Raw genomic sequence first — 24041 nt, 5'->3', positions numbered from 1 at the left:
TGTTGTCATTTTGGCTTAATGTGTTTTCTAATTCACTCATAATGTGATCTTATTAATTATATATGTGAATTTTGCACTGCTTAACTCCATGTCACATGAATATTATTTCAATCTTATATTTTTTAGCTATAGATAAAGTTTTTACAAATCAAGATATGTTTAATTAGTAGTAATTGACAAAATAGGTAGTAGGTACTATTAAATACATAATAGTTATTTTGTTAAGTCTAATAATAATTTTTCAATGATGTAAGTATTCAACTTAACCAAATTTTGATGACCAATACTGTTACGATCCAAAAATGGACGTGATGGCACACATCTTATCCATCAAGACAGTCAGCCTAAAATTCAACCATTATAATAAAATGCGGAAATTTCATAATCAACTCAAAAATATCCCCAAAATCTGGTTGTCACGTGTACAAGCCTCTAATGTGTTATAACAAAGTTGAAAGAAAATACATGTTTCAAATGACATTGTTTCTAGAATAGAACAAGATCATAATTAAGGAGAAAGAGGGTCCGCTGAAATGACAAGCAGCTACCTCACAAACCTCCACAAGAAGCCTCAGACAAGGAGAAGAGAAAATATCACAAAGGTCCGGGCTAGTAACCTACAAAAAAAATGTAGTAGCAATGGGTGAGTACCAAACCACACGGTACTCAGCAAGTAAACCTCTAAACACAAGTTAAGGGATAGAATACGGGTACTCCTTACACCCCAACCGAACCTCCACAACTACAACCTGCATAAAACCAGTCCAACCCCCAACTGAACCTCCACAACTACAACCTGCATAAAATCAACCCAACCTAACGATTCACAATTTACAAGCACATATCTCGACAACAACATTCTAACAATCACATATACTCAACAACAAGCTCAATATTCATCAATTACAACCTCCACAACTATAACCTGCTTTAAACCAGCCCAATCTAACAATTCATAATTCACATAGCACACAGCTCAACAACAACACTCTAACAATTACAAATCCTCAACAACAAGCTCAATATTCATCAATCAAAGTTCCGTAGAAAGGCACTCACAAGATCACCAAAACACAATATCAAGTTCACTAATGATAAATATGTGCAATGCAATGGAATGCAATGTCAAGTATAGTGATGCATGTATGACCTAGTGATACACACCCGTTGTCTCTCAATCCGGGACCCATGGGGGACATATCTGTCCATGCATCCATCGCGGCGATCGATACGACCCTCTATAATAGTAATCATCGCGGTGTGCGATACGTTCCTCGAAATATAGTATCCATCGTGGGGCGCGATACATCCCTCAAAATGGTACATCCTCTTTAATTTCTTATTCTTTGTCAATTCACATAATATCATACACCTAATAATTAATTACATATCTCAATATATTAAAAACTGAATTTATAATATAATAAACGACTAATATTATTAATTTCGAAGCCACTGTTACAAAAACAAATCAGTGGCGGCGACATCATGACCCCACTGTCAAAATCTTACCCCATCTATAATTCATGATTCTAATGATTTAGTGATTCAATTCCCTGGAATCCTTTGGCGTTCTTATCAGTTCGTCCCCACCCAAACCAAAAATATTACATGCTAAATTTCCAAATACCTATCAACTTTCATTAAATAATAATATTAACAATGAACATTTTTCAAGCATTAAGTAGATAGATATCACAAGTTTCAGATTGTTTCTTACACGCCGCCTGAAGCACGTCTCCTTCGTTGTTCCCTTTTTGTTTCTAAATAAAACAATTAGGTATAATTTAAAGTGGTAAATTTCACTAATTTAATTTAATTATATGGTACAAATGGTATAGGGTCATAAATAAATGATCACTTTAACCCATTAACTATCGATTAAGTCAATTACCCATCAACTAATTAACTAAAGTCAACGAATACTTCAAAATTACCAAAAATGACCTTCCGGATCATTACAAAAACATAAAAGTTAATATAAAACCTAAAAACTAATACATACACTAATATACACAAGAGTTTAATATTTCTTGATAATATTCTCTAAAATTAGCTTTTATATATATATATATATATATATATATACGATCTCTAATCTATTGTTGCGTAAGATGCATTCCTTTGTTTGTCGCATTCATTGGTCCCTACTGATTCTGTTGCGTCAGATAGATTCCTCTGTTATCGGATCCATTGTTTATCTTTACACTGTTGTTACATTCGGATACATAACTATGAACATGATTCATAATGGCGAAGGGATGTATCTGAGAGTGGATTGTTATAATTTTTTTAAATGATAGTAAATTTTAAAAATTATAATATATTAAATTGTATATTTATATAATTTTTCTAATTAATAATACATGATCAAAATATTGAAAACAGAAATTCCGTTCAAGTAATCAACTAATTCCATGTACTATTATTCGTTATATAACAATTCTTACATTATTATTCATCACATAATAAATCTTTCATTGTTATTTATCATAAAAACAAGTTTGCATTATAATTTATCCGTATAATTAATAAGTGAACCAAATAAATTCACGAGAACCAACAAAAGCCTAGCTAGTTATACAAAAACACTCCACATAATGTCAAAAATATGACTAAAAAAAAATAAAAAATCCTATTCATCATGTCAAATTTATGATAAGTGCAAAAAAGTTGTAAAAGAGAAGAAACAAATAATAATGTTATTGTCCAACCAATTCAATAAAAGGAAAGGCATAATATATAAACGTATTTTTTAATTTACCCCTCAATTGTTATTTAAGTTCTTCAATTTATAATCTATATAAATAAACACTTATATTTGTATAAAATTAAATAAATAAATATATATATCCTACTTAAAATAACACACATAGTGACACAGAACATCATGTAAAACACAAATATCTACTTATATATACATAAAATTAAAAATTATTATTATTAATTGAGGTAAAATGAAACAGTACATTTATATATCATATCAAAAAGAAATTTGGCTATTTGATGCACGTGCTTATATAGAGTTTAACTTTATATGGCCGCCAGTGAGAAAATTTGGTGGCAAAAAAAAATATTCATGAAAAAGAGATTTTTTTCTTGAAAATAAAATATACTGAATACTTTAATAGAATGAAAGAATTTTAATGTCAATTTTATTTGGTATGATTCGGTACTCTTAAAGTTCGATTTTGTTATTTTACGGTATGATAAATTCAGAATTATAATTTGTTCGTAATATAATAAAGAATTTGTGACTTTATTTGTTAAGAATTTCTAAATTATATCATACTAACACCTTAACCATATAAAAATATTTAAAATTAAAGAAACTAAGAAAGTACAAATAATTTTCTTTGTTACTTAATTACACGAAAAAGGATATTCTAGTCAAATTTCCAATGTTTAAACCATTATTAAAAAAAGAGCAACTTTCACATATAGCAAACAAAAAAATCATATTTGTACGCTATAGCAAAATTTGCATAATTGCGCTCCATAGCAAACATATATATGTATAATTCGCTATACATATACAATTGAAAGCTGTCTATTTCGCTATACATATATACAAAAAGAAGTAATTGTATAATTCGTTGGCTCCTCTTCAGATTTGTATAATTTCGCTGGCAGGCCATTTGTATAAATTGTTGTTAGCCTCTCGTTTGTATAAATCGTTGACAAAATATTTGTATATAAAAATCGCTCTCTCTTTCGCTTTATACAAACATAAATTATACATTATACAAACATAAAATTGGGCAGGGGAATATTTTTATTGTATAATTATAAGTGTATAGGACGAATATATATGTATTTGCATATGTATATACAATTTTCTCTCGCTTTATACAAACAAAAACGCAATTTATAAAATTCTGTTGTATGAAGCGAGAGAGGCAAGCACAGAGGGAGTGAGCGAGAGAGGAGAGTGGCAAGCGAGAGTTTGAGGGAGAGAGGCGTTGGCAAACAGTTTGCTACAGGACACAATTAAATCAAAGTGTGATTATACCATTTAATTTGAATTAATAGTTTGCCGTTATGTACAATTTTTCCTTAAAAAAATGGACAACCTCCGATAATTCATTGGATTCTTGACAAAAGTAGATTATGTATACACATTCAAATCTAGCTCTCAATAACATAATAACAATCACCTTTATAACGACATTTCATTATAAAAGTTAAGCCTTTTCGAAATCAATATTCTATGTTATGTTTTTACTTCTTTGTAACATTCTTTTTACCTACAACAACAATATCTAATCCGCGCATTTTTTTGCCATTTCATATATATCATACATATCCTACACAAATATAAATACAAATTAGCCACACATATGCAGACACTTAAATCTGTCCCTAAATTTTATTTGGCACTCCAACTCAACATTGTCTCATTTTAACCCATCAACTTCAATTTTCATGTTTCATTTAGACACTTCTAAGTGATGTGGCAGAATGTGTGCATCACACTTTCTTTGAGTGAAAGCCAAACAAAAAAAAAAATTAAAAAAAAAAATTTTAAAAAAAAATTAACCCTTCAACTCTATTTTTATGTACCATTTAAACACAAAATACTGATTTTCTGATTATTTTTTTAAATTTATGTTCTTCATTACAATTACGAAGGATCATCTCGACCATAAGGCCACTAAAGCAATCACTTGGGACCCTAAATATTTTAGGGCCCCAATTTTTTTCTAAAGATATATATATATATTATTACTCTTATATTTACTTTTTTTTATTTCACTTTCTATTTTTTCTTTCATTATTAAATATTCTAAAGTCTATCAAACGGTAAAACCTCGTTATAAATTTGGCTTTAGGTTCCAAACTTGTTGAGACGGCCCTACAATTAAATATATTTATAGCCTAACATCAAACACTTATCTATAAATATCTTGTCGGCGATCAAATCTTTTATGCTGTTGGTTGATACTTATAGAATTAAAAGTCTATTTAAGTAAAAATAAAAATAAAAAACTATGTTGATTGATATTGATTGATTATATATCCAAGAATGATCTCAATGAAACCATAATTGGAGATATAATATATTGTCATAAACTGTAACATGATTTCGACTTTGTGGTTATCTTTAGACATTTCTTTAGCTATCATGAACACATTTGAAACAAACTAATGAATTGGATGCGGCATCGTTTGACTCACATACTAGTTATACATATAAATTATAATGCAAGATTGTTTATACGATGAATAATAGTAATGAATAGATAATTATGCGAGGAATAATAATGCATGAATTTTATTGCTTCTAATTAGGTTAGACATTGCTACAGGGTAGTCAACCAAGTTGCAGATGCCTAATTGGCAAAATGGAGCTAGTATTATAAATGAAGAGTTATTTACTTTTACACATCATCAACTACTATCGATATCCATTTGACTTTATAAAATTGATCTCATACAAACAGAATCCCTAAGGCATACGTGTTTTATATTAAAAAAGGAGAAAATGACGGGGATTTTTAAGAGCCGTCACTTAATTTTTAAAGAAAAATTAAGAAAACTATTATTTTTCAAAAGATTAAAAAAGAAATCAATCGAAAATATTTAAAATACGAAAAGTCATCGAGTATATTATAATTGGTAAGAAAAATATTCCTACAAATCTTAGAACCGTTTAATTTCATTTTTTATTTCTATATTAAAATATTAATAATGTACATTATTTAATCGCTTCCTATGCTAGCAAATTTATTCTTGAAATATTAGGTTGAGAAATTTAAAAAATAAAAGGAAGAATTATCATTAATGACAGAAATCATATAATAAAAATGGGAAGTAAAAAATGCATTAGAATTACAAATGTGAAAGTATAAAAAAAAAATTCTTTTTAAAAAGTAAAATAAAAGAAGACATCAATTTAAAGGCAAAATATTTTGTAAGACTACTGTTAGGCTAAACAAATTAAACGTTATTAAGTTCATGTTCCATAATTTTAATAATTAAATATACAAATATAAAATAAAATTAATGATATAAATATATGGATGCGAAAAATTGAGAAGAATTAATTATTCTTACTAAATTTGGAGAGAATTTTTTCCAAAATTTATTCACTTAACTATGGTTATGATACTAGTTAATGCAATATATTCTTGACATTTAATAATTAAATAGTACACATGTCTCTTATCTAGATGTCCCACTTAACACGTGTTTGTGGATCCTCCAATTGTTTCATTCAAATGGTTAACAGTAGTATATGACAACTTGAAGCTATTATTCAATCAAAACAAATTAATGGTAGGTGCGGTGTTCTGATGGAACAGTAATTTTAAATTTAATTATTCATTTTTATCAAATTAGCATACTTTGCCGATGGGTTAGCCATAGTAATGGCCTATTACAATTGTATTTGACAAGGGAAAAAAAATTAAAAATTAGATATGATGAGATGGTGGTTGTACGGAGATATTGTTATAATTTATAAATGATATTCATAAAATCAGATTCGGAATTATGACATATCTACAATTTTGAATAATAGTTAATACTATCCTCTTTGTCCTTTATAGTTCGTCATAAAAGAAAATGTCACCTTCCTATAATTAGAAACAATTTAACATTAAAATCCTTCTTTCACCCTTTAATGAAATGAATCTCAATCGCACAAATATCTAAGATTATTTTAGACTATAAATTTCAAAAGTCTTTCTTTTTCTCTTAAACACCGTGTCAAGTCAAAGGGCGTCACACAAAATTTGACGGAGGAAGTATTAATTTTAAACAAATAAAACGACTAACAAGTGGAATGGAACTATAGTCTTTATATATCGAAATAATGCAAATCTATCAAAAAGAAATAAAAATGACTCTTGTGAACTGAAGTTGATCGGTTGTTCAATTATTTGTATAGTCATGTGAAACATAAGTATTACGGAGGTATATCATGGTGGAGTAAGGATTTTTATTTAAAGCTTTAAAATATGAAGAAGTAAATACACAAACAAATTTAACATTTGAAATATCTACATAAAAGATAATGTTAACAATGTATAAACAGTGTAATTTTCCGTCTAAAGAGAATTTAGATTAACAATGTATATATGTGTGTCTTTTTCCTTTAGATTATTGTCTTGTGCTATTTTCTTTCCAATAGTAGGTTAACCAAATCTAATCAAACTTTAATATATCATATGCAAACTAAACCATCATGAGTTATGACTAGATAAAATAATCTATAAAATCATATAAGTTATATGCATGAAAAGTACACGTTCAAAGGATCTAATTAAGACTATGAGTTTATAAATTTTGCATTCTAAAAAGAGGAACTTTCACCTATAGCCATTTAAAAATAGACTAATTACTCTACATAGCTATAGTTTGATAATTACAATTTGTAGCTACATGTCATAGGGAGGAGAGATGTCACGCCCTAAACTCAAAGGGCGCAACTGGCTCATAATGCCAAAACCCAGGCTTGAGCCAATCCTGCTGAACCATTTGCTACTAGCACATGGCAACCACACGCAATCAAGAAAACAAACAAGTATATCTCGACTTAAAACTAAGCTCTCGGCCAGCAAGGTCCCTGTCAATAGATCTATAAACGAAACAACTACTCCCAAGAGTTCATATAAAGAAATAGTCAACTAGCACAGAAGTCCTGATTGGGCCGTCAAGGCCACCATGATCTCTATACTAAAACTGAAAGCAGGTATATATCAAGACAATACATCAAACAGCTCACAAGCTTCAGCAAACCAACAAACTAGGCCAACATGGCCATAACATAGCTATACACCCCACACACTAGTCTGCAAGCCTCTAAGAGTAGTAAAGATTGGTGAGACAGGGCCCCAGCCTACCCATAGAAATATATACAAGAAAAGCTAACAAACCTCTAAACTCTGGCAGCTCCGGAGGAAAGGGGCTAGCCAACCGGATAGAAGTCAATCCTGCTGCTCAGGAGGTCTACTCAGTCATCTGTCGGGACCTGCATGCATGAATGCAGCACCCCCATGCTATGGGGCGTCAGTACAAACTAATGTACAGAGTATGAAAGGCAATAGACTATGAGCAGGTATCCTAATATACTGGAATAATCTGATAAATAAATCAAGGATAAGATAAGTGTACTGACCTACTCCTAAATCTAAACTTATCAAAAATAATAAAACAACAACCTAACCAATCCCCCATAAGCTCGGCAGGTACAAACATCACACAAGACCACCTACTCAGGCCCCCATAAGCCCGGAAGGTGCCAATCGGTCTATATACCCCTATCGGTAATCTCAAAGCCCCGTAGGCAGCCACATAGCCCTCTTAGGCATTAATATAGCCTCGTAGGGAGAACATAGCTCTCTTCGGCATCAACATAGCTTATAGACAACTCATACTTTCACATTTGTAATTCTAATGTATTTTTTACTTCCCATTTTTATTATATGATTTCTATCATTAATGATAATTCTTCCATTTATTTTTTAAATTTCAAAACCTAATATTTCAAGAATAAATTTGCTAGCATAGGATGCGATTAAATAATGTACAATATTAATATTTGAATATAGAAATAAAAAAATGAAATTTAAACGGTTCTAAGATTTGTAGGAATATTTTTCTTACCAAAGTTAAGAAATTATTTGTTCAAAACTTATTCCTTAACTATGGTTATGATACTAGTTAATGCAACATAAATCTTGACCTTTTAACAATTAAAATAGTACACATGTCTCTCATCTAGATGTGTATTTGACGAAATGGAGGGAAAGTGTAATGGAGGGGAGCCAAATCCCAATAAAGCTGGCTGTCAACACTACTTTGCTTTTCATTGGGTTGATAGACTAAAGATATTATTAGCATGGTGTGATATATTGTCTGCTTAATTTGAATCAAATATAGATATTTTTTTATAAAAGGTCTCACATTATTAAGAGTGACATCTACACGTATTGTCTGCTTAATTTGAATCAAATGTAGATTCTCTCAAATTTTAGTCCTATTTTTTAGGACTCCTAGTCCAATATTCCTAGTCTGTACTTGTAGGAGTCTTATAGTTTGACTTATGTTATATTACGTCTCTATACACTTGTACAATATAAATATAGTTGATGATGTATACAGGCATGCTATGCCGTGAGTTATTTGTTACACTATTGTTAATATTTTTTCTTAAAAACGAGTAATTTCACAGGTAATGTTTTTGGCTGCACAGGCATCCATGTTTATTTTCCATTATTAGAAGTGTAAAACAACTCAATTTTGAATAATAATGGAACAAAATCGATTATTTTTACCATAAAATAAAATATTCAATTTGTACTTATACTTGTGGTAATGGGTTAGATCCCCCAAAATGAGCATCTCTATTGTTGTTCACTTGTTCTTTTAATTTTTTCCCTTTACCATTCAAAATTCTTGGATCATATTTAGGTAATATATGTTTTATTTAAAATAAAATTGACTTTGATAAAATAAAAAACAAATGGAAAAAATAATCAAATTCTCTTTTATTCAAATTCCACACAAATCCATTTTATGATTGAGTAGATGAAATTTGTTTTTGTATATATGAAGAGAAAAAGAGCAAGAAAGGGAGGCCAATATAGAAAAATTAACATAGACACTTTTTAATTTTCTTTGTAGAGAACATAAAGTGAAACAAATGAGGAAAATCCAAAAACATTAGGCAAAACATAGTACTTGGCCTGCGAGATATGTCACATTATCTCTCCATAGACCTAAATTATATAATAGATAAATTTCTTCACAGAAATTCATTTACGCTTCAAAGCGACAAACAATATGCTTGCTTTCTCATAATTAACTTTCATCCATTCTGAAATCTCTTTACTCTTGAGAATTGTTCTTGCACAAGCTTCTTCTGCTATTTTACTTCCAAAATGATTGATTATGACTCCTTCTATAGCACTTCTTAGACTCATCATTAAAGTCTTTGCATCAACCTCATCCACAAGATTTGATTTGATATTTATCAACTCCATTCTCTCAATGCTAAAAAGTCCATTTTTCTCCACTACTTTAGTCATGTCTTGAGGAGAGGGTAAATACAATGGCAAATTGAATGAGTCAACTAGAAATTCATCTAATTTTCCCTATGAAAAAAAGAAAGAAACATCAATGACTAATTTATTATCAGTGTATTTCAATTTATGTGAACATATTTTCTTTTTAATTTGTTGGAAAAGTGCTTAGCATATTTAATATCATAAGTTCCAATTAAAATGCTTGTTATAATCTATGGGCGATAGCCACACAAATATTTTGTCATAATATAAGTTTTTAAAGTCTAGACTATTTAAACTTTGAAAACTTTATGCCTAGTCAATAAAAGTTCAAATAAACTGAAATAGGTAAAAGTATATGACATACTAAAATACACTTGAAACTTGTTCAAAACAAGTCAAAAGGCAAAATATCGTCATACAAAATAAAATAGAGATTACCTCATTCACCATATCCATAAGACTAGAACCAAAAAATCTCAAAAGACGTATGTAGCCTGAAATTGGTGTAACAAGCACCATCATTCCTCCGGGAACAATCTCCTCAGCTCTTGCATTAAAGAACATTTCCATGTCCCTTTCAAATTGAGCAACATAAGCATTCACTATTTCAACATTTGATGCACCAGCATAGTCAATCAATCCCTTATTCCAAGCTGGGGAATTTTTATCTAACAACTCTTTTGGAATCTTAGATAACCAATGTATAGCAGTAGAACAATGAGCAAAATGTATCGATCGTGATGGAAATAATCTACCATGGAAAGATCCTGGAACTCCAGATGCATAGTAGAATCGATCAACAGGTAGTGAACGAAAAAGGGTGTTGAAATCATTGGTGACTTGATCATTGAAGAATATTTGGAATTCAGGAATAGTACTCTTGGTGGAATCTATGACTTGGTCTTGGTATAAGTACTTGTCCTTTAGAGCTTCTACAATATGTTGCATTGAGCTAAAAGTGTTTGGTCCAACAGAACATCCCAACTCTGTAATATGTAATGTGTTTGAAGAAGATAATATGGTCTTGATGTCAAGCTTTCGAATAATTACATCTCTCATCATCTCCTTTGCACCATCTATTATTTCTTTCTGCGTGCAATTATAACAATAAAGTCACTTTGTTAGAAAAGTTCAGTTATTTATTGATGTTTGTGTAACAACGGTTAAAGTTACTTATGTTACTATTATAGTGTGTAAAATATAATCAATTTAGTGTGATATATAGTCGTGTTTTACTGTTATAGTGGATAAGTCGATAACTATACACATATAATTGGTGTACGGCTTGTTTGTATAGCATGCCAAAAGTTTTAGCTAATAGCATAGACACAACTTTATTTCTTAACTAAATCCAAGCAAACATCACGTTCTCTCATGACTCCAACTGAGACCACCCTAGCCCACTCGTGGGCCTCACCATAGGCAAGATGTTGGTGTTACCCAACAATCCTCCTCCCAACACCTGCCTCATGCATCTAATTTTTGCTCTTGGAAATCGAATCATATGATCTTGGTTGATATCACTTGTAAGAATCTAGCGCTTACCACCATGACAAAAAATATAGCTAATATCAAGGGCACAATTTTATTTCTTAATTAATTCCATCAATTTTCGATCATAAATCCAAACTGGGCAACCCAACCCCAGAAGAAAATTGACATTATCCAACATTATGCTTGATGAATTCTTGATTGAGTTTTACATTTACACTCACAAAATAATTTTTGTACAAGAAAATATGCTTGATATAAGTTGGATTAAAAACAAAAATTAGATAATTTGTTATAATATGTTAAACTAAAATATATGAGATCAATACCTGCAAATGGGAGTTTTTGGAGTAGCTATAAAGACCATCACCAGCATTCATGGGGAATGATGTTGTCATTTTGGCTTAATGTGTTTTCTCATTCACTCAAAATGTGATCTTATTATATATGTGGATTTTGCACTGTTTAACTCCATGCCACATGAATATATAGTTACATCGGATACATAACTATGAACATGATTCATAATGAGAATTGTAAGGGATGTATCTGAGAGTGGATTGTTGTAATTTTTTAAAATGATAGTAAATTTTAAAAATTATAATATATTAAATTTTATATTTATATAATTTTTCTAATTAATAATACATTAATAAAATATTGAAAACAGAAATTTCGTTCAAGTAATCAACTAATTACATGTACTGTTATTCGTTATATAACAATTCTTACATTATTATTCATCACATAATAAATCTTTCATTGTCAAAAATATGACTAAAAACAACTTAAAAAATCATATTCATCATGTCAAATTTATGATAAGTGCAAAAAAGTTGTAAAAGAGAAGAAAACAAATAATAATGTTATTGTCCACCGAATTCAATAAAAGGAAAGGTATAATATATAAGCGTATTTTTTTTAATTTACCCTCAATTGTTATTTAGGTTCTTAATAAACACTTAAGTTTGAATGAACTTAAATAAATAAATATATATACCCTACTTGAAATAACACACACGGTGACACAAAATGTCATATAAACACAAATATCTACTTATATATATATATATATATATATATATATATATATACATAAAGATAGAGGTAATAGGTCCTTATGAAAGTTTAGTATCGCAACAACAAATTCGACCAAAGTTAGAGTATTTTTCAGACCCTTATCCCTTTATATATCATGTCAAAAAGAAATTTGGCTATTTGATGCACGTGCCTATATAGAGTTGAACTTTATATGGCCGCCAGTGAGATAATTTTGGTGGCTAAAAAAAAAATTCATAAAAAAGAGATTTTTATCTTGAAAATAAAATATACTGAATAATTTAATAGTATGAAAAAAATTTAATGTCAAATTTATTTAGTATGATTTGGTACTCATAAAGTTCGATTTTGTTATTTTACAGTATGATAAATTGAGAATTATAATTTGTTCGTTATATAATAATGAATTTGTGACTTTGATTTTTCAGAATTTCTAAATTATATCATACTAACACCTTAACCATATAAAAATATTTAAAATTAAAGAAATTAAGAAAGTCTTTGTTACCTAATTACACGAAAAGGATACTCTAATCAAAATAAGATAGCCAAATTTCCAATGTTTAAACCATTATTAAAAAAATGGACCACCTCCGATACTTTATTGAATTCTTGACAAAAGTAGATCATGTATACAAATACATTCAGATCTAGCTCTCAATAACATAATAACAATCACCTTTATAATAACATTTCACTATAAAAGTTAAGCTTTTTTTAAATCAATATTCTATGTTATGTTTTACTTCTTTGTAACATTCTTTTTACCTACAACAACAATATCTAATCCGCACATTTTTTTTCCATTTCATATCCATACATATCCTACACAAATATAAATACAAATTAGCAAAACACTACATATATGTGGACTCTTAAACTTGTCCCTAAATTTCATTTTGGCACTCCAATTCAACCTTGTTCCATTTTAACCCTTCAACTTCAATTTTCATGTTTCATTTAGACACTTCTAAGTAATGTGGTAGAATGTGTACATCACACTTTCTCTAAGGGAGTAAAAGCCAAAAACAATTTATTTTTTTAAAAAAATAAAATAAAAAATTAACCCTTTAACTCTATTTTATAGTACCATTTAAACACAAAATACCGATTTATGATTTCTTATTTTATTTATGTTCATTACAATTAAGCAGAATCGTCTCGATCATAAGGCCACTAAAGCACAATGACTTGGGACCCTAAATATTTTAGGCCCCAAATTTATATATATATATATATATATATATATATAATATCATTACTCTTATATTTACCTATTTTATTTCCCTTTCTATTTTTTTCTCTCATTATTGAATATTCTAAAGTCTATTAAATAGTCAAACCTAGTTATGAATTTTGGCCATTAGGCTCTACAATTAAGTATATTTATAGCCTAACATCAAACACTTATCTATAAATATCTTTTGGACGATCAAATCTTTTATGTTATTGGTTGATAGTTATAGAATTAAAAGTTAGTTAAAGTAAAAATAAAAAATACTATGTTGGTTGATATTGACTGATTATAAACGATAATTGGAATTTGTGTGGTCAAAATTTGTAGAATAAATTATTGGATATATTAGATATTGTCATAAACTGTAACATGACTTCGACTTTATGGTTATCTTTAGATATTTCCCCACCTATCATGAACACATTTGAAACAAACTGATGAATTGGATGTGGCATCGTTTGGCTCACATACTAGTTATACATATAAATTATGATGCAAGATGTTTTATACGATGAATAATATTAATGAATAGATTATTACGCAATGAATAATAATGCGTGGATTTTATTGCTTCTGAGGTTACACATTGCTATAGGGAAGTCAACCAAGTTGCAGATGCCTTGGCAAAATGGAGCTAGTATTACAAATGAGGAGTCATTTATTTTTATACATGCTCACCTACTATCGATAGCCATCGGACCTTATAAACTTGATCTCATACAAATGGAGTCCCTAAGGCATAAGCAGAGGAAGAATTATTTTGTATAGAACTGATCCAGTTGAGATATTATAGCTAATTTTGTCTAGCACATTGGACTTGTAAATTTGTGCAAAACTTGTATAGTTTTTATCAGAACTTTAGTTTTTGTGAAGCAGCTATTGGAATGGGTCAAGCTTAAGCTCCACGTAGCTTTGTAATTTTATTCATTAATATAGAGGTCTCACCACTATACCGTGATAAATTATTATTATTATTATTATTATTATTATTATTATTATTATTATTATTATTATTATTATTATTATTATTATTATTATTATTATAGAAAGGCACATAGTTTTTTTATTTTTTAAAAAAATGCATGGATTTTATTAGACAGTGAATATATAATGGTACATGGGATGTTAACAATGTTATATAATGCATATGATTAGTTGATTACTTAGAGTCTACTCGGGTGGATTTAATTATAACTTATCACTTCTAGGTTAAAAGTTATAAGTTAAAGATTCTTTACGTGGAGGGTATTTTTTTATCTTAAAAGTTATAAGTTGAGATTTTTCACTTGGAGGGTATTTTTTTATCTTAAAAGTTGATAAGATTAGGAAAAACATAGTTCTTGGCCTCTTATTGTTTCAAAAATCACAAGAAGACATTCTTGGAAAAGGATTTTGAAATTTTAGCGTAAATTTTAAGCAAAAAATAAGAAAGTTAAAAGGACAATTAATGAGGAAAAGGTAAAAATTAGTTATTACTGGGGAGAAAAAGAGCAATAAAGGGAGGCCAATTTAGAAAAATTAACAAAGACACTTTTTAATTTTCTTTGTAGAGAACATAAAGTGAAACAAATGAGGAAAATCCAAAAACATTAGGCAAAACATAGTACTTGGCCGGCCAGATATGTCACATTATCTCTTCATAGACCTGAATTATATAATATATGCTTTAGAAATGATTTATTCAAAATTCAGACATTGTTTAAAATTAAGAATTTATAAATTCAAAATTTTAGCTTGATTTATCTCTATCTCCCTTATTAAAGAAATGGACTTTAAGTCTTATTTAACCTCATAAGTTAATTTATTCAAGATGTGAGGATCGTTTATAATTATATAAAGAATTTAAGTGCATTCTCAACGTTAAGTAAATAATTAACTGGGACAGGCCTATACGATATTACATAAATAATTCTTAAATCTATATCAACCCTAAAAGTTTACTTTAAAAATGAGAATTACTCAAGATTATATAAAGAATTTAAATACACGCTAACCCACGAATTTGAGACTATAATATCCTTTAAATAAATTATATAAACCACATAAATTTGAATTAATTGAATCAATATATTTCGTACCACGACCGACTAATAAACAAAAGAAAACGACAATACTTGTCTGGGGAAAAAACTAATGTACGATGAGTAGTCATTTTCAAATTTCTTAGTACATTATTTTTCAAAAGTAAATCAACTTGAAGAGTATATATTAATTATTATTTCTTTGAAAACATGTCTTGATAGAGACGAATTATAATTTTTAAAACTGGATGTATCATTAAAAAATTTACTAAATGAGAATTAACCCCTAGTATATTTAAGATAAGTTATTTAGCCTTCTTATAATATAGCATCATCAAAAAAAATAATTCAATTTTTAAATATATATAAACATAGTTCTTGGCCTCTTATTGTTTCAAAAATCACAAGAAGACATTCTTGGAAAAGGATTTTGAATTTTTTAGCATAAATTTTAAGCGAAAAATAAGAAAGTTAAAAGGACAATTAATGAGGAAAAGGTAAAAATTAGTTATTACTGGGGAGAAAAAGAGCAATAAAGGGAGGCCAATTTAGAAAAATTAACAAAGACACTTTTAATTTTCTTTGTAGAGAACATAAAGTGAAACAAATGAGGAAAATCCAAAAACATTAGGCAAAACATAGTACTTGGCCGGCGAGATATGTTACATTATCTCTTCATAGTCCTGAATTATATAATATACGCTTTAGAAATGATTTATTCAGAATTCAGACATTGTTTAAAATTAGGAATTTATAAATTCAAAATTTTAGCTTGATTTATCTCTATCTCCCTTATTAAAGAAATGAACTTTGAGTCTTATTTAACCTCATAAGTTAATTTATTCAAGATGTGAGGATCGTTTATAATTATATAAAGAATTTAAGTGCATTCTCAACGTTAAGTAAATAATTAACTAGGACGGGCCTATACGATATTAAATAAATAATTCTTAAATTTATTTCAACCCTAAAAGTTTACTTAAAAAATGAGAATTACTCAAGATTATATAAAGAATTTAAATACACGCTAACCCACGAATTTGAGACTATAATATCCTTTAAATAAATTATATAAACCACATAAATTTGAATTAATTGAATCAATATATTTCGTACCACGACCAACTAATAAACAAAAGAAAACGACAATGTCTGGGGAAAAAAATAATGTACGATGAGTAGTCATTTTCAAATTTCTTAGTACATTATTTTTCAAAAGTAAATCAACTTGAAGAGTATATATTAATTATTATTTCTTTGAAAACATGTCTTGATAGAGACGAATTATAACATTTATTTGTACATGTTTAGTGAAATTTTGAACATATATACAAGGTCTGAGCCAAAGATATACTTACAAACTTATCTTCTAAAATATATCACGACTTAGGATACTAGTTACGGTGTAAGATGAAAAGATAATAACCTGATGCGAGATATGTTATTTATACATTTTAAATGAATTTCTTATCACAAATATAATATCGAATCTGAGCCAATGTTATGTCGAACCCATAACTTTAATATAATGGCAAGTCCACCCTTGCCTTTAGGTTAGCCTATGGAGTTTTTTTTTTTTAAAGTGACGATATATATAACTTAAACTCAAAATATTTACTTACCTCATTCACCAAATCCGTAAGACTAGCAATGCCAAAGAATTTCATGAGACGTACATAACTTGAAAATGGTGTAATAAGCACTATCATTCCTCCATGAACAATTTCCTCAGCTCTATTGAATACATACTTTAATTTTTAGAACTACATGGTCCACTTTCTCTTCATGGAATCACAAAATTTTCTCATTCAAACTACATAACAAGTAATTTTTTTAATATTTACAAAGCTGTTTAATTCGCTATGTAAAGCATAATATAAGATATTAGCAAGGATAAGCAATGTTATTATTACTCACTTTAATTTCAAAGTAGGAAAAGTCATCGAGTACATTATAAAATTTTATTGAGTATCTTAGTATAATTGTTATTGTGTATGGACTCTTCAAACTTCAAAATCATGTTACAGTTGAAATTGGGATAAGTGTAAACAAGTTTGTAACATAAGAAGAAAAAAAAAATATCTCCAATAGTCCAATAACTAAAAGTTATAATCCACACATTTATTCATTCATTATTATTCATTGTACAAAAATAAGCATGCATTATAAATAGTATGTATGATAACTAGTATGCAGGGGCGGCTCAACATAATTTGTGGCCTAAAGCGAAAGTTTTATTAGAGGCCTAAAATCTATATAAATTTTATCTATATCTAATTGTCTAAAATTAGGAAATATCCAATCATAGTACATATGGACCTTTCAAAATTCAAATTCATGTAATAATTGAAATAGGGATAAGTGCAAACAAATTGTAATATAAGAAGAAAATAAATATATCTCCAATAATTCAAAGTTATAATTATCCACACAATTCAATATATTGATAATCAATAAAGTTGGCTATCAGCCCTACTTTGCTTTTTCGGTGGGTTGATAGACTCAAAGATATTATTAGCATGGTGTGCTATTGTCTCTTTTGAATCAAATATAGACAGATCAATTTTCTTTTAATTCAGTAAATATGGGGTAATTTTTAAGTCATGTGATATTTTCAAAATTAAATAAAAATAGCTTTAAGATTTCCTATTAATTAGGTAAATATAGATCTATTTATAACCTAAATAATAAATATGCATTTGTCATAAACTGTAACATGACTTGGACTTTATGGTTATCTTTAGCTATTTCTTTAGCTATCATGAACACATTTGAAACAAACTGATAAATTTGATGTCGCATCGTTTGGTTCAAATACTAGTTATACGTATGAATTATGATGCAAGATTCTTTATATGATGAATAATAGTAATGAATAGATTATTACACGATGAGTACATGGAATGTTATATAATGCATATAATTAATTGATTACTTAAGAGTATGAATTTATTACTTATCATTTATAAGTTAGAAATTATAAGTTAAGATTTTTTTATGTAGAAGGTATTTTTTTGTCTTAAAAGTTGAAAAGATTAGTAAAAGCATATAGTACTTGGCCTCTTTTTGTTTCAAAATCACAAAAATACATTCTTAGAAAAGTGAAACAAATGAATAAAATCCAAAAACATTAGGCAAAACATAGTATTGGTATGCGAGATGTGTCACATCATCTCTCCATAGACCTAAATTATATAGAAATTCATTTACGCTTCAAAGCAACAAACAATATGCTTGGTTTCTCATTATTAACTTTCATCCATTCTGAAATTTCTTCACTTTTGAGAATTGTTCTTGCACAAGCTTCTTCTGCTATTTTACTTCCAAAATGACTGATTATAACTCCTTCTATAGAACTTCTTAGACTTGTCATTAAAGTTTTTGCATCAGCCTCATCCACAAGATTTGATTTGATATTTATCAACTCCATTCTCTCAATACTAAAAAGTCCATTTTTCTCCACTACTTTAGTCATTTCTTGAGGAGAGGGATAATACAATGGCAAATTGAAAGAGTCAACTAGAGATTCATCTAGCTTTCCCTATGGCAAAAGAAAAGAAACATCAATTACAAATGTATGCTCGGCGTTGTTTCAATTTATGTGAATATATTTTCTTTTTAATTTAATCTATTTGAAAAAAGTGTTTTTCATATTTAATATCGTAAATACCAACTAAAGTGATTATCATAATACACATGATCAAAGAAAACCAAAAGGAAAAACATTGTCATATAAAATGAAATAGAGATTACCTCGTTCACCAAATCCATAAGACTAGAACCAAAAAATCTCATGAGACGTATATAACCCGAAAATGCTGTGATAAGCACCATCATTCCTCCTTGAACAATCTCCTCAGCTCTTACATTAAAGAATACTTCCATGTCCTTTTCAAATTGAGCAAAATAAGCATTCACTACTTCAACATTTGATGCACCAACATAGTGAATCAATCCCTTATTCCATGCTGGGGATTTCTCATCTACCAATTCTTTTGGAATCTTGGATAACCAATTTATACCAGAAGAAGAATGTACAAAATGTATAGATCGCGATGGAAATAACCTACCATAAAAAGATCCTGGAATTCCATATGCATAATAGGATCGATCAAAGGGTAGTGATCGAAAGAGGATATTGAAATCATTAGTGACATGATCGTTGAAAAATATTTGAAATTCAGGAATATTATTAGTAAAATTTATGACTTGGTCTTGGTATAATAAATACTTATCCTTTAAAGCTTCTACAATATATTGCATTGCACTAAAAGTATTTGGTCCAACAGAACATCCCAACTCTGCAATACGTAGTGTGTTTGAAGAAGATAATATAATCTTGATGTTAAGCTTTCGAATAATTGCATCTATCACCATCTCCTTTGCACCATCTATCATTTCTTTCTGCATAGTCACGTTGATAGAAAAGTTCAGTTACTTTAATGTGTCGACAAAAAATATTTATGGATGTTTGTGTTATAACATCTAAAGTTACTTATTTTACAATTATAGTGGGTAAACTACAATCAATTTAGTGTGATATAAAATTGTATTTTACTTTTACCATGGATAAGTTCAGTAACTATACAAATAATTGTTGTATGCTTGTTAGGATCAACTGTTTACTAGCATGCCAAAATTTTTAGCTAATAACATGGACACAACTCTATTTATTAACTAAGACCAAGTAAACATCACATTCTATCATAACTCCATCCGGGGCCATCCAAGCCCACTCGTGGGCCTTGCCATAGGCCAGATGTTGGTATTACCCAACAATCCTCCTCCCAACACCTGCCTCATGCAACATGATGTTCTTGGTGATCGAACAATGATCTTGACTTTGATACCACTTATTAGGATCAAGTGTTTACTATCATATAAAAAATATAGCTAATTTCAAAGGCACAACTTTATTTCTTAACTAAGTCCATCAAGCAAGATCCATGTTTGATCATGACTCCAATATTATAGGCCGCCCAACCCCTTAGTGGACCTTGCCATAGACAGGAATTAAACTGGCATAATCCAACATTGTGCTTGATGAATTTTTAGTTTAGAGTTTAACATTCACCCGCAAAAGAATTTTTTGTACAAAAATATGTTCCTGATATAAATTGGATAGCACACTTTTATTATTTAAATATATTCTTAACAAGCCCCTCACGTGTGGACTTGATTTTTTTACAAGAATATGTACTTATGTATAGTATATACTAGAGATCAATACCTGCAAATGGGAGTTTTTGGAGTAGCTGTAAACACCATCACCAGCATTCATGGGGATAGATGTTGTCATTTTTGCTCAAATATGTGTTCTCTTCACTCATAATGTAATCTTATATATATGGACTTTGCATTCTTTAAATCCATGGCCCATGCTCTGTCATACAAGGATTTAGGATCGTAATTATTCCTTTCAAAATGATGGGTATATTTCATTTTCAAAGCATAATTAATTATGAATTAAGATTTATCCATATAAGGGGGAATTGACCTATATGAAGCAGTTTCATAAGCATCTCTTTCGAGAATATTAGTAACAAAAGAAGAAGATACTTCAAAAATATAGAGTTTGTATAAGAAAAACTAATCTTGGTTTAACTAAAGACATTTAAGTAGTTGGTGGTTAATATCTACACTAAATTATTCTAGAATCTCAGTCTTAATATAATTAAGTGGTTAATATCACTTGTATTATTATTCGTCACATAATAATTTGTTTATCGTAAAGTAATCTTATCTTATAATTTATATGTATAACTAGTAAATGAACCAAAGAATCTATATTTAGGACCAACAAATTAAAATCCTAGCGACCTATTTTATGGAAATACCCCACAGTTCACATAATGTCATTAAAATAACTAAAGATAAATTTTAACATGAGTTGTGGTGAGTAGTGGTGAGATTGTTTTATTCTTAATCAAAATTATAAGGTTTCGGCATTGATTAAGGAAAATTTTGTTGGAAGTGTCACCCCTAAATAGACCCTGCAATACACAATTTAAATTTAATTAAAACTTCAATATAAACTTCAGACGCCAAACGAGAAAACCAAAAAAAAAACTAAAGATAAATCAAAAGTCCTAGTCATCATGTCAGATTAAGAATAGGTGTCAAACAAGTTGTAAAAGACAAGAAAATAAATAATCCATGAATAGCCATTTAAAGTTATTGTCCTACACAATTTTCATAAAAAGGAAGATATTAATATATAAACATAGTATTTATTTTAATTTGACATTATATATCTAGCAAGAAGACAAACAAGAAATATAACACAAGACACAAAGATTTAACGTGGTTTGGTCAATCGACCTATATCCACAAGATGAGATGAACAATTCACTATATAATTATGAGAGTACAAAATATAGCTAGAAATAACATCAGCCAATTCACTCGGAATACAAGGAGGTTCACAAGTAATAATTCATCACTAATTATGTCCCACAAATTCTCCTCCCTAACCAAAACTCTCAAAACCCCTAAGACGATATTGTAAATGTTGATTAAGTTAGAAGGAACGAACCTCTATATATAGAGACCTAAACATTTTTCTACGAGAAAAAGACTAGCCAAATACGAAAATTTTATGTTTTCCTTTTAGAAAAAGGAAAACCTATTTGTGGTAAAAAAAAAAAAAAAAACTCAAGGCAAATACCTAACAAAAATATCACATAGAACACATATTTATTTATGTATAAATAGAAATTAAAATATATAAATATTAATTGAAGCCAAATTAAACGATTTGTTGATGTATTAAAGAAATTTGGCTACTTGATGCACATTTTGTTTTCAAAGTAAACTTGCTTATATAGATCTAGTTTTAATTTTATATGACCGACAGTTTGAAAATTTTGTGTTTGGGTTCCATGAGAGGACCATTGAATTGTAATATATTGACTTATTGTTATGAACATGAACATGGACTATGACTTATGACTTCTCAAAGAGTTCTACTTAGTGTGAGTGAGGGAATGAGACTTCATTCATGCATTGCACAAGTGGACTTTAAGAGTGGTTGTGGTGTGGTTCTCTTATGCTATGAAGATTGTGTTAATCAATGTTGTTGATATTCGGTATGTTATATGGTTATATCGTTGTAATTACTTATATATGTTTCACTTAGTGGGATAGCCGTGTGATCCTACCAGTACACTGTAGTTGTGTACTGATACTACACTTGCTCTTATTTTTGTTGAGTACAGGGCATCTTCAGGCGGCTATTGATAGACCTCAGCTAGGTGACTATTGAGCGTGACCGGATTCAAGGGTGAGTCAGTTCCTTCGGGCTGCCATGAATCTCTCTTGTTTAAGTCCACTCTTTTCGGACTCAGACTATTTGTTTAAGGTGTTGTTTAGTTTTGGGGTCGTACCCCTTGTTCTTAGACTTGTCATTAGTAGAGTTTTGGTACATTGACTTTCAGGTTCCAGGGGTTGTTAATTCCGCATTTGTTTAGTTAATTAATTTGCCTCTGTAACTTAATTGCCTTAGTTTTGGTTTAGTTGCTTAGTTTGGGTTGTAGTAATGGTTCTCCCACCGGATGGTTGGTATGGATGTCAATCACGACGGTCTGGGTCGTGACATAGTCCAATAACCAAAAGTTATAATCCACACATTTGGTCATGATTCATTATTATTCATATATAATTAAGAATAATCATCGTACGAATGATAACTAATATGTGAACCAAATAAGTTGATAATAGTCCATAAAAACCTAATCTACTAGGTAAATGGAAATGCTCCACACAATATGCATGTCAAATTCTAGAATCTTTAAACGGTAGGCTGATGTATTAAAAGAAAATATGGCTACTTGATGCACATTTTTTGTTTTTCAAAGTAAACTTGCTTATATAGAGTTTTAACTTTATATGGCCGACAGTTTGAAAATTTTGGCAAAAATTATCCACATATAACCATTAAAAAAATAATATATTTATATATATATATATATATACTTACACAATTTTGATTCATATTTTTGCAGATTAATCAAGAAAAAATGCTACTTATGCAAGAACCAACTTATAAAAAAGGTTTTAAGTTTGATCATGTATGGAATCTCATGAAAGATTTTGAAAAGTTCAAGGATATCGATACCGAAAAGAAAAAAGTTCAAGGACAAGGCTCTTCTTTGCAATCATCAGAGTCTGAGGCTCCTATCTTGAATCACCTAATGAAGTGTAATCACCTGCAAAATCACA

General features: G+C 29.2%; 2 protein-coding genes across 2 annotated transcripts; both read right to left on the bottom strand.

The window, feature by feature from the left end:
• Window positions 1-9592: 9592 nt before the first annotated feature.
• Window positions 9593-11939, bottom strand: LOC102590739 (probable S-adenosylmethionine-dependent methyltransferase At5g38780). The gene is made up of 3 exons (XM_006363973.2): window positions 11834-11939; window positions 10452-11102; window positions 9593-10100 (listed from the first exon to the last, which is right to left on the bottom strand). The coding sequence occupies exons 1-3, from the start codon at window positions 11900-11902 to the stop codon at window positions 9762-9764; spliced, it is 1059 nt and encodes a 352-aa protein (XP_006364035.1). The 5' UTR covers window positions 11903-11939; the 3' UTR covers window positions 9593-9761.
• Window positions 11940-18954: 7015 nt separating this feature from the next.
• Window positions 18955-21371, bottom strand: LOC102603696 (probable S-adenosylmethionine-dependent methyltransferase At5g38100). Its single transcript, XM_006364011.2, has 3 exons — window positions 21052-21371; window positions 19575-20225; window positions 18955-19362 (listed from the first exon to the last, which is right to left on the bottom strand). The coding sequence occupies exons 1-3, from the start codon at window positions 21118-21120 to the stop codon at window positions 19024-19026; spliced, it is 1059 nt and encodes a 352-aa protein (XP_006364073.1). The 5' UTR covers window positions 21121-21371; the 3' UTR covers window positions 18955-19023.
• Window positions 21372-24041: the final 2670 nt, after the last annotated feature.

The sequence above is a fragment of the Solanum tuberosum genome, unplaced genomic scaffold (genome assembly GCF_000226075.1).
Source record: "Solanum tuberosum cultivar DM 1-3 516 R44 unplaced genomic scaffold, SolTub_3.0 scf00469, whole genome shotgun sequence".
Taxonomy (NCBI): Eukaryota; Viridiplantae; Streptophyta; class Magnoliopsida; order Solanales; family Solanaceae; genus Solanum; species Solanum tuberosum.
The sequence above is the reverse complement of the archived record's forward strand: the minus strand, read 5'-3'. Positions and strand labels throughout refer to the sequence as shown.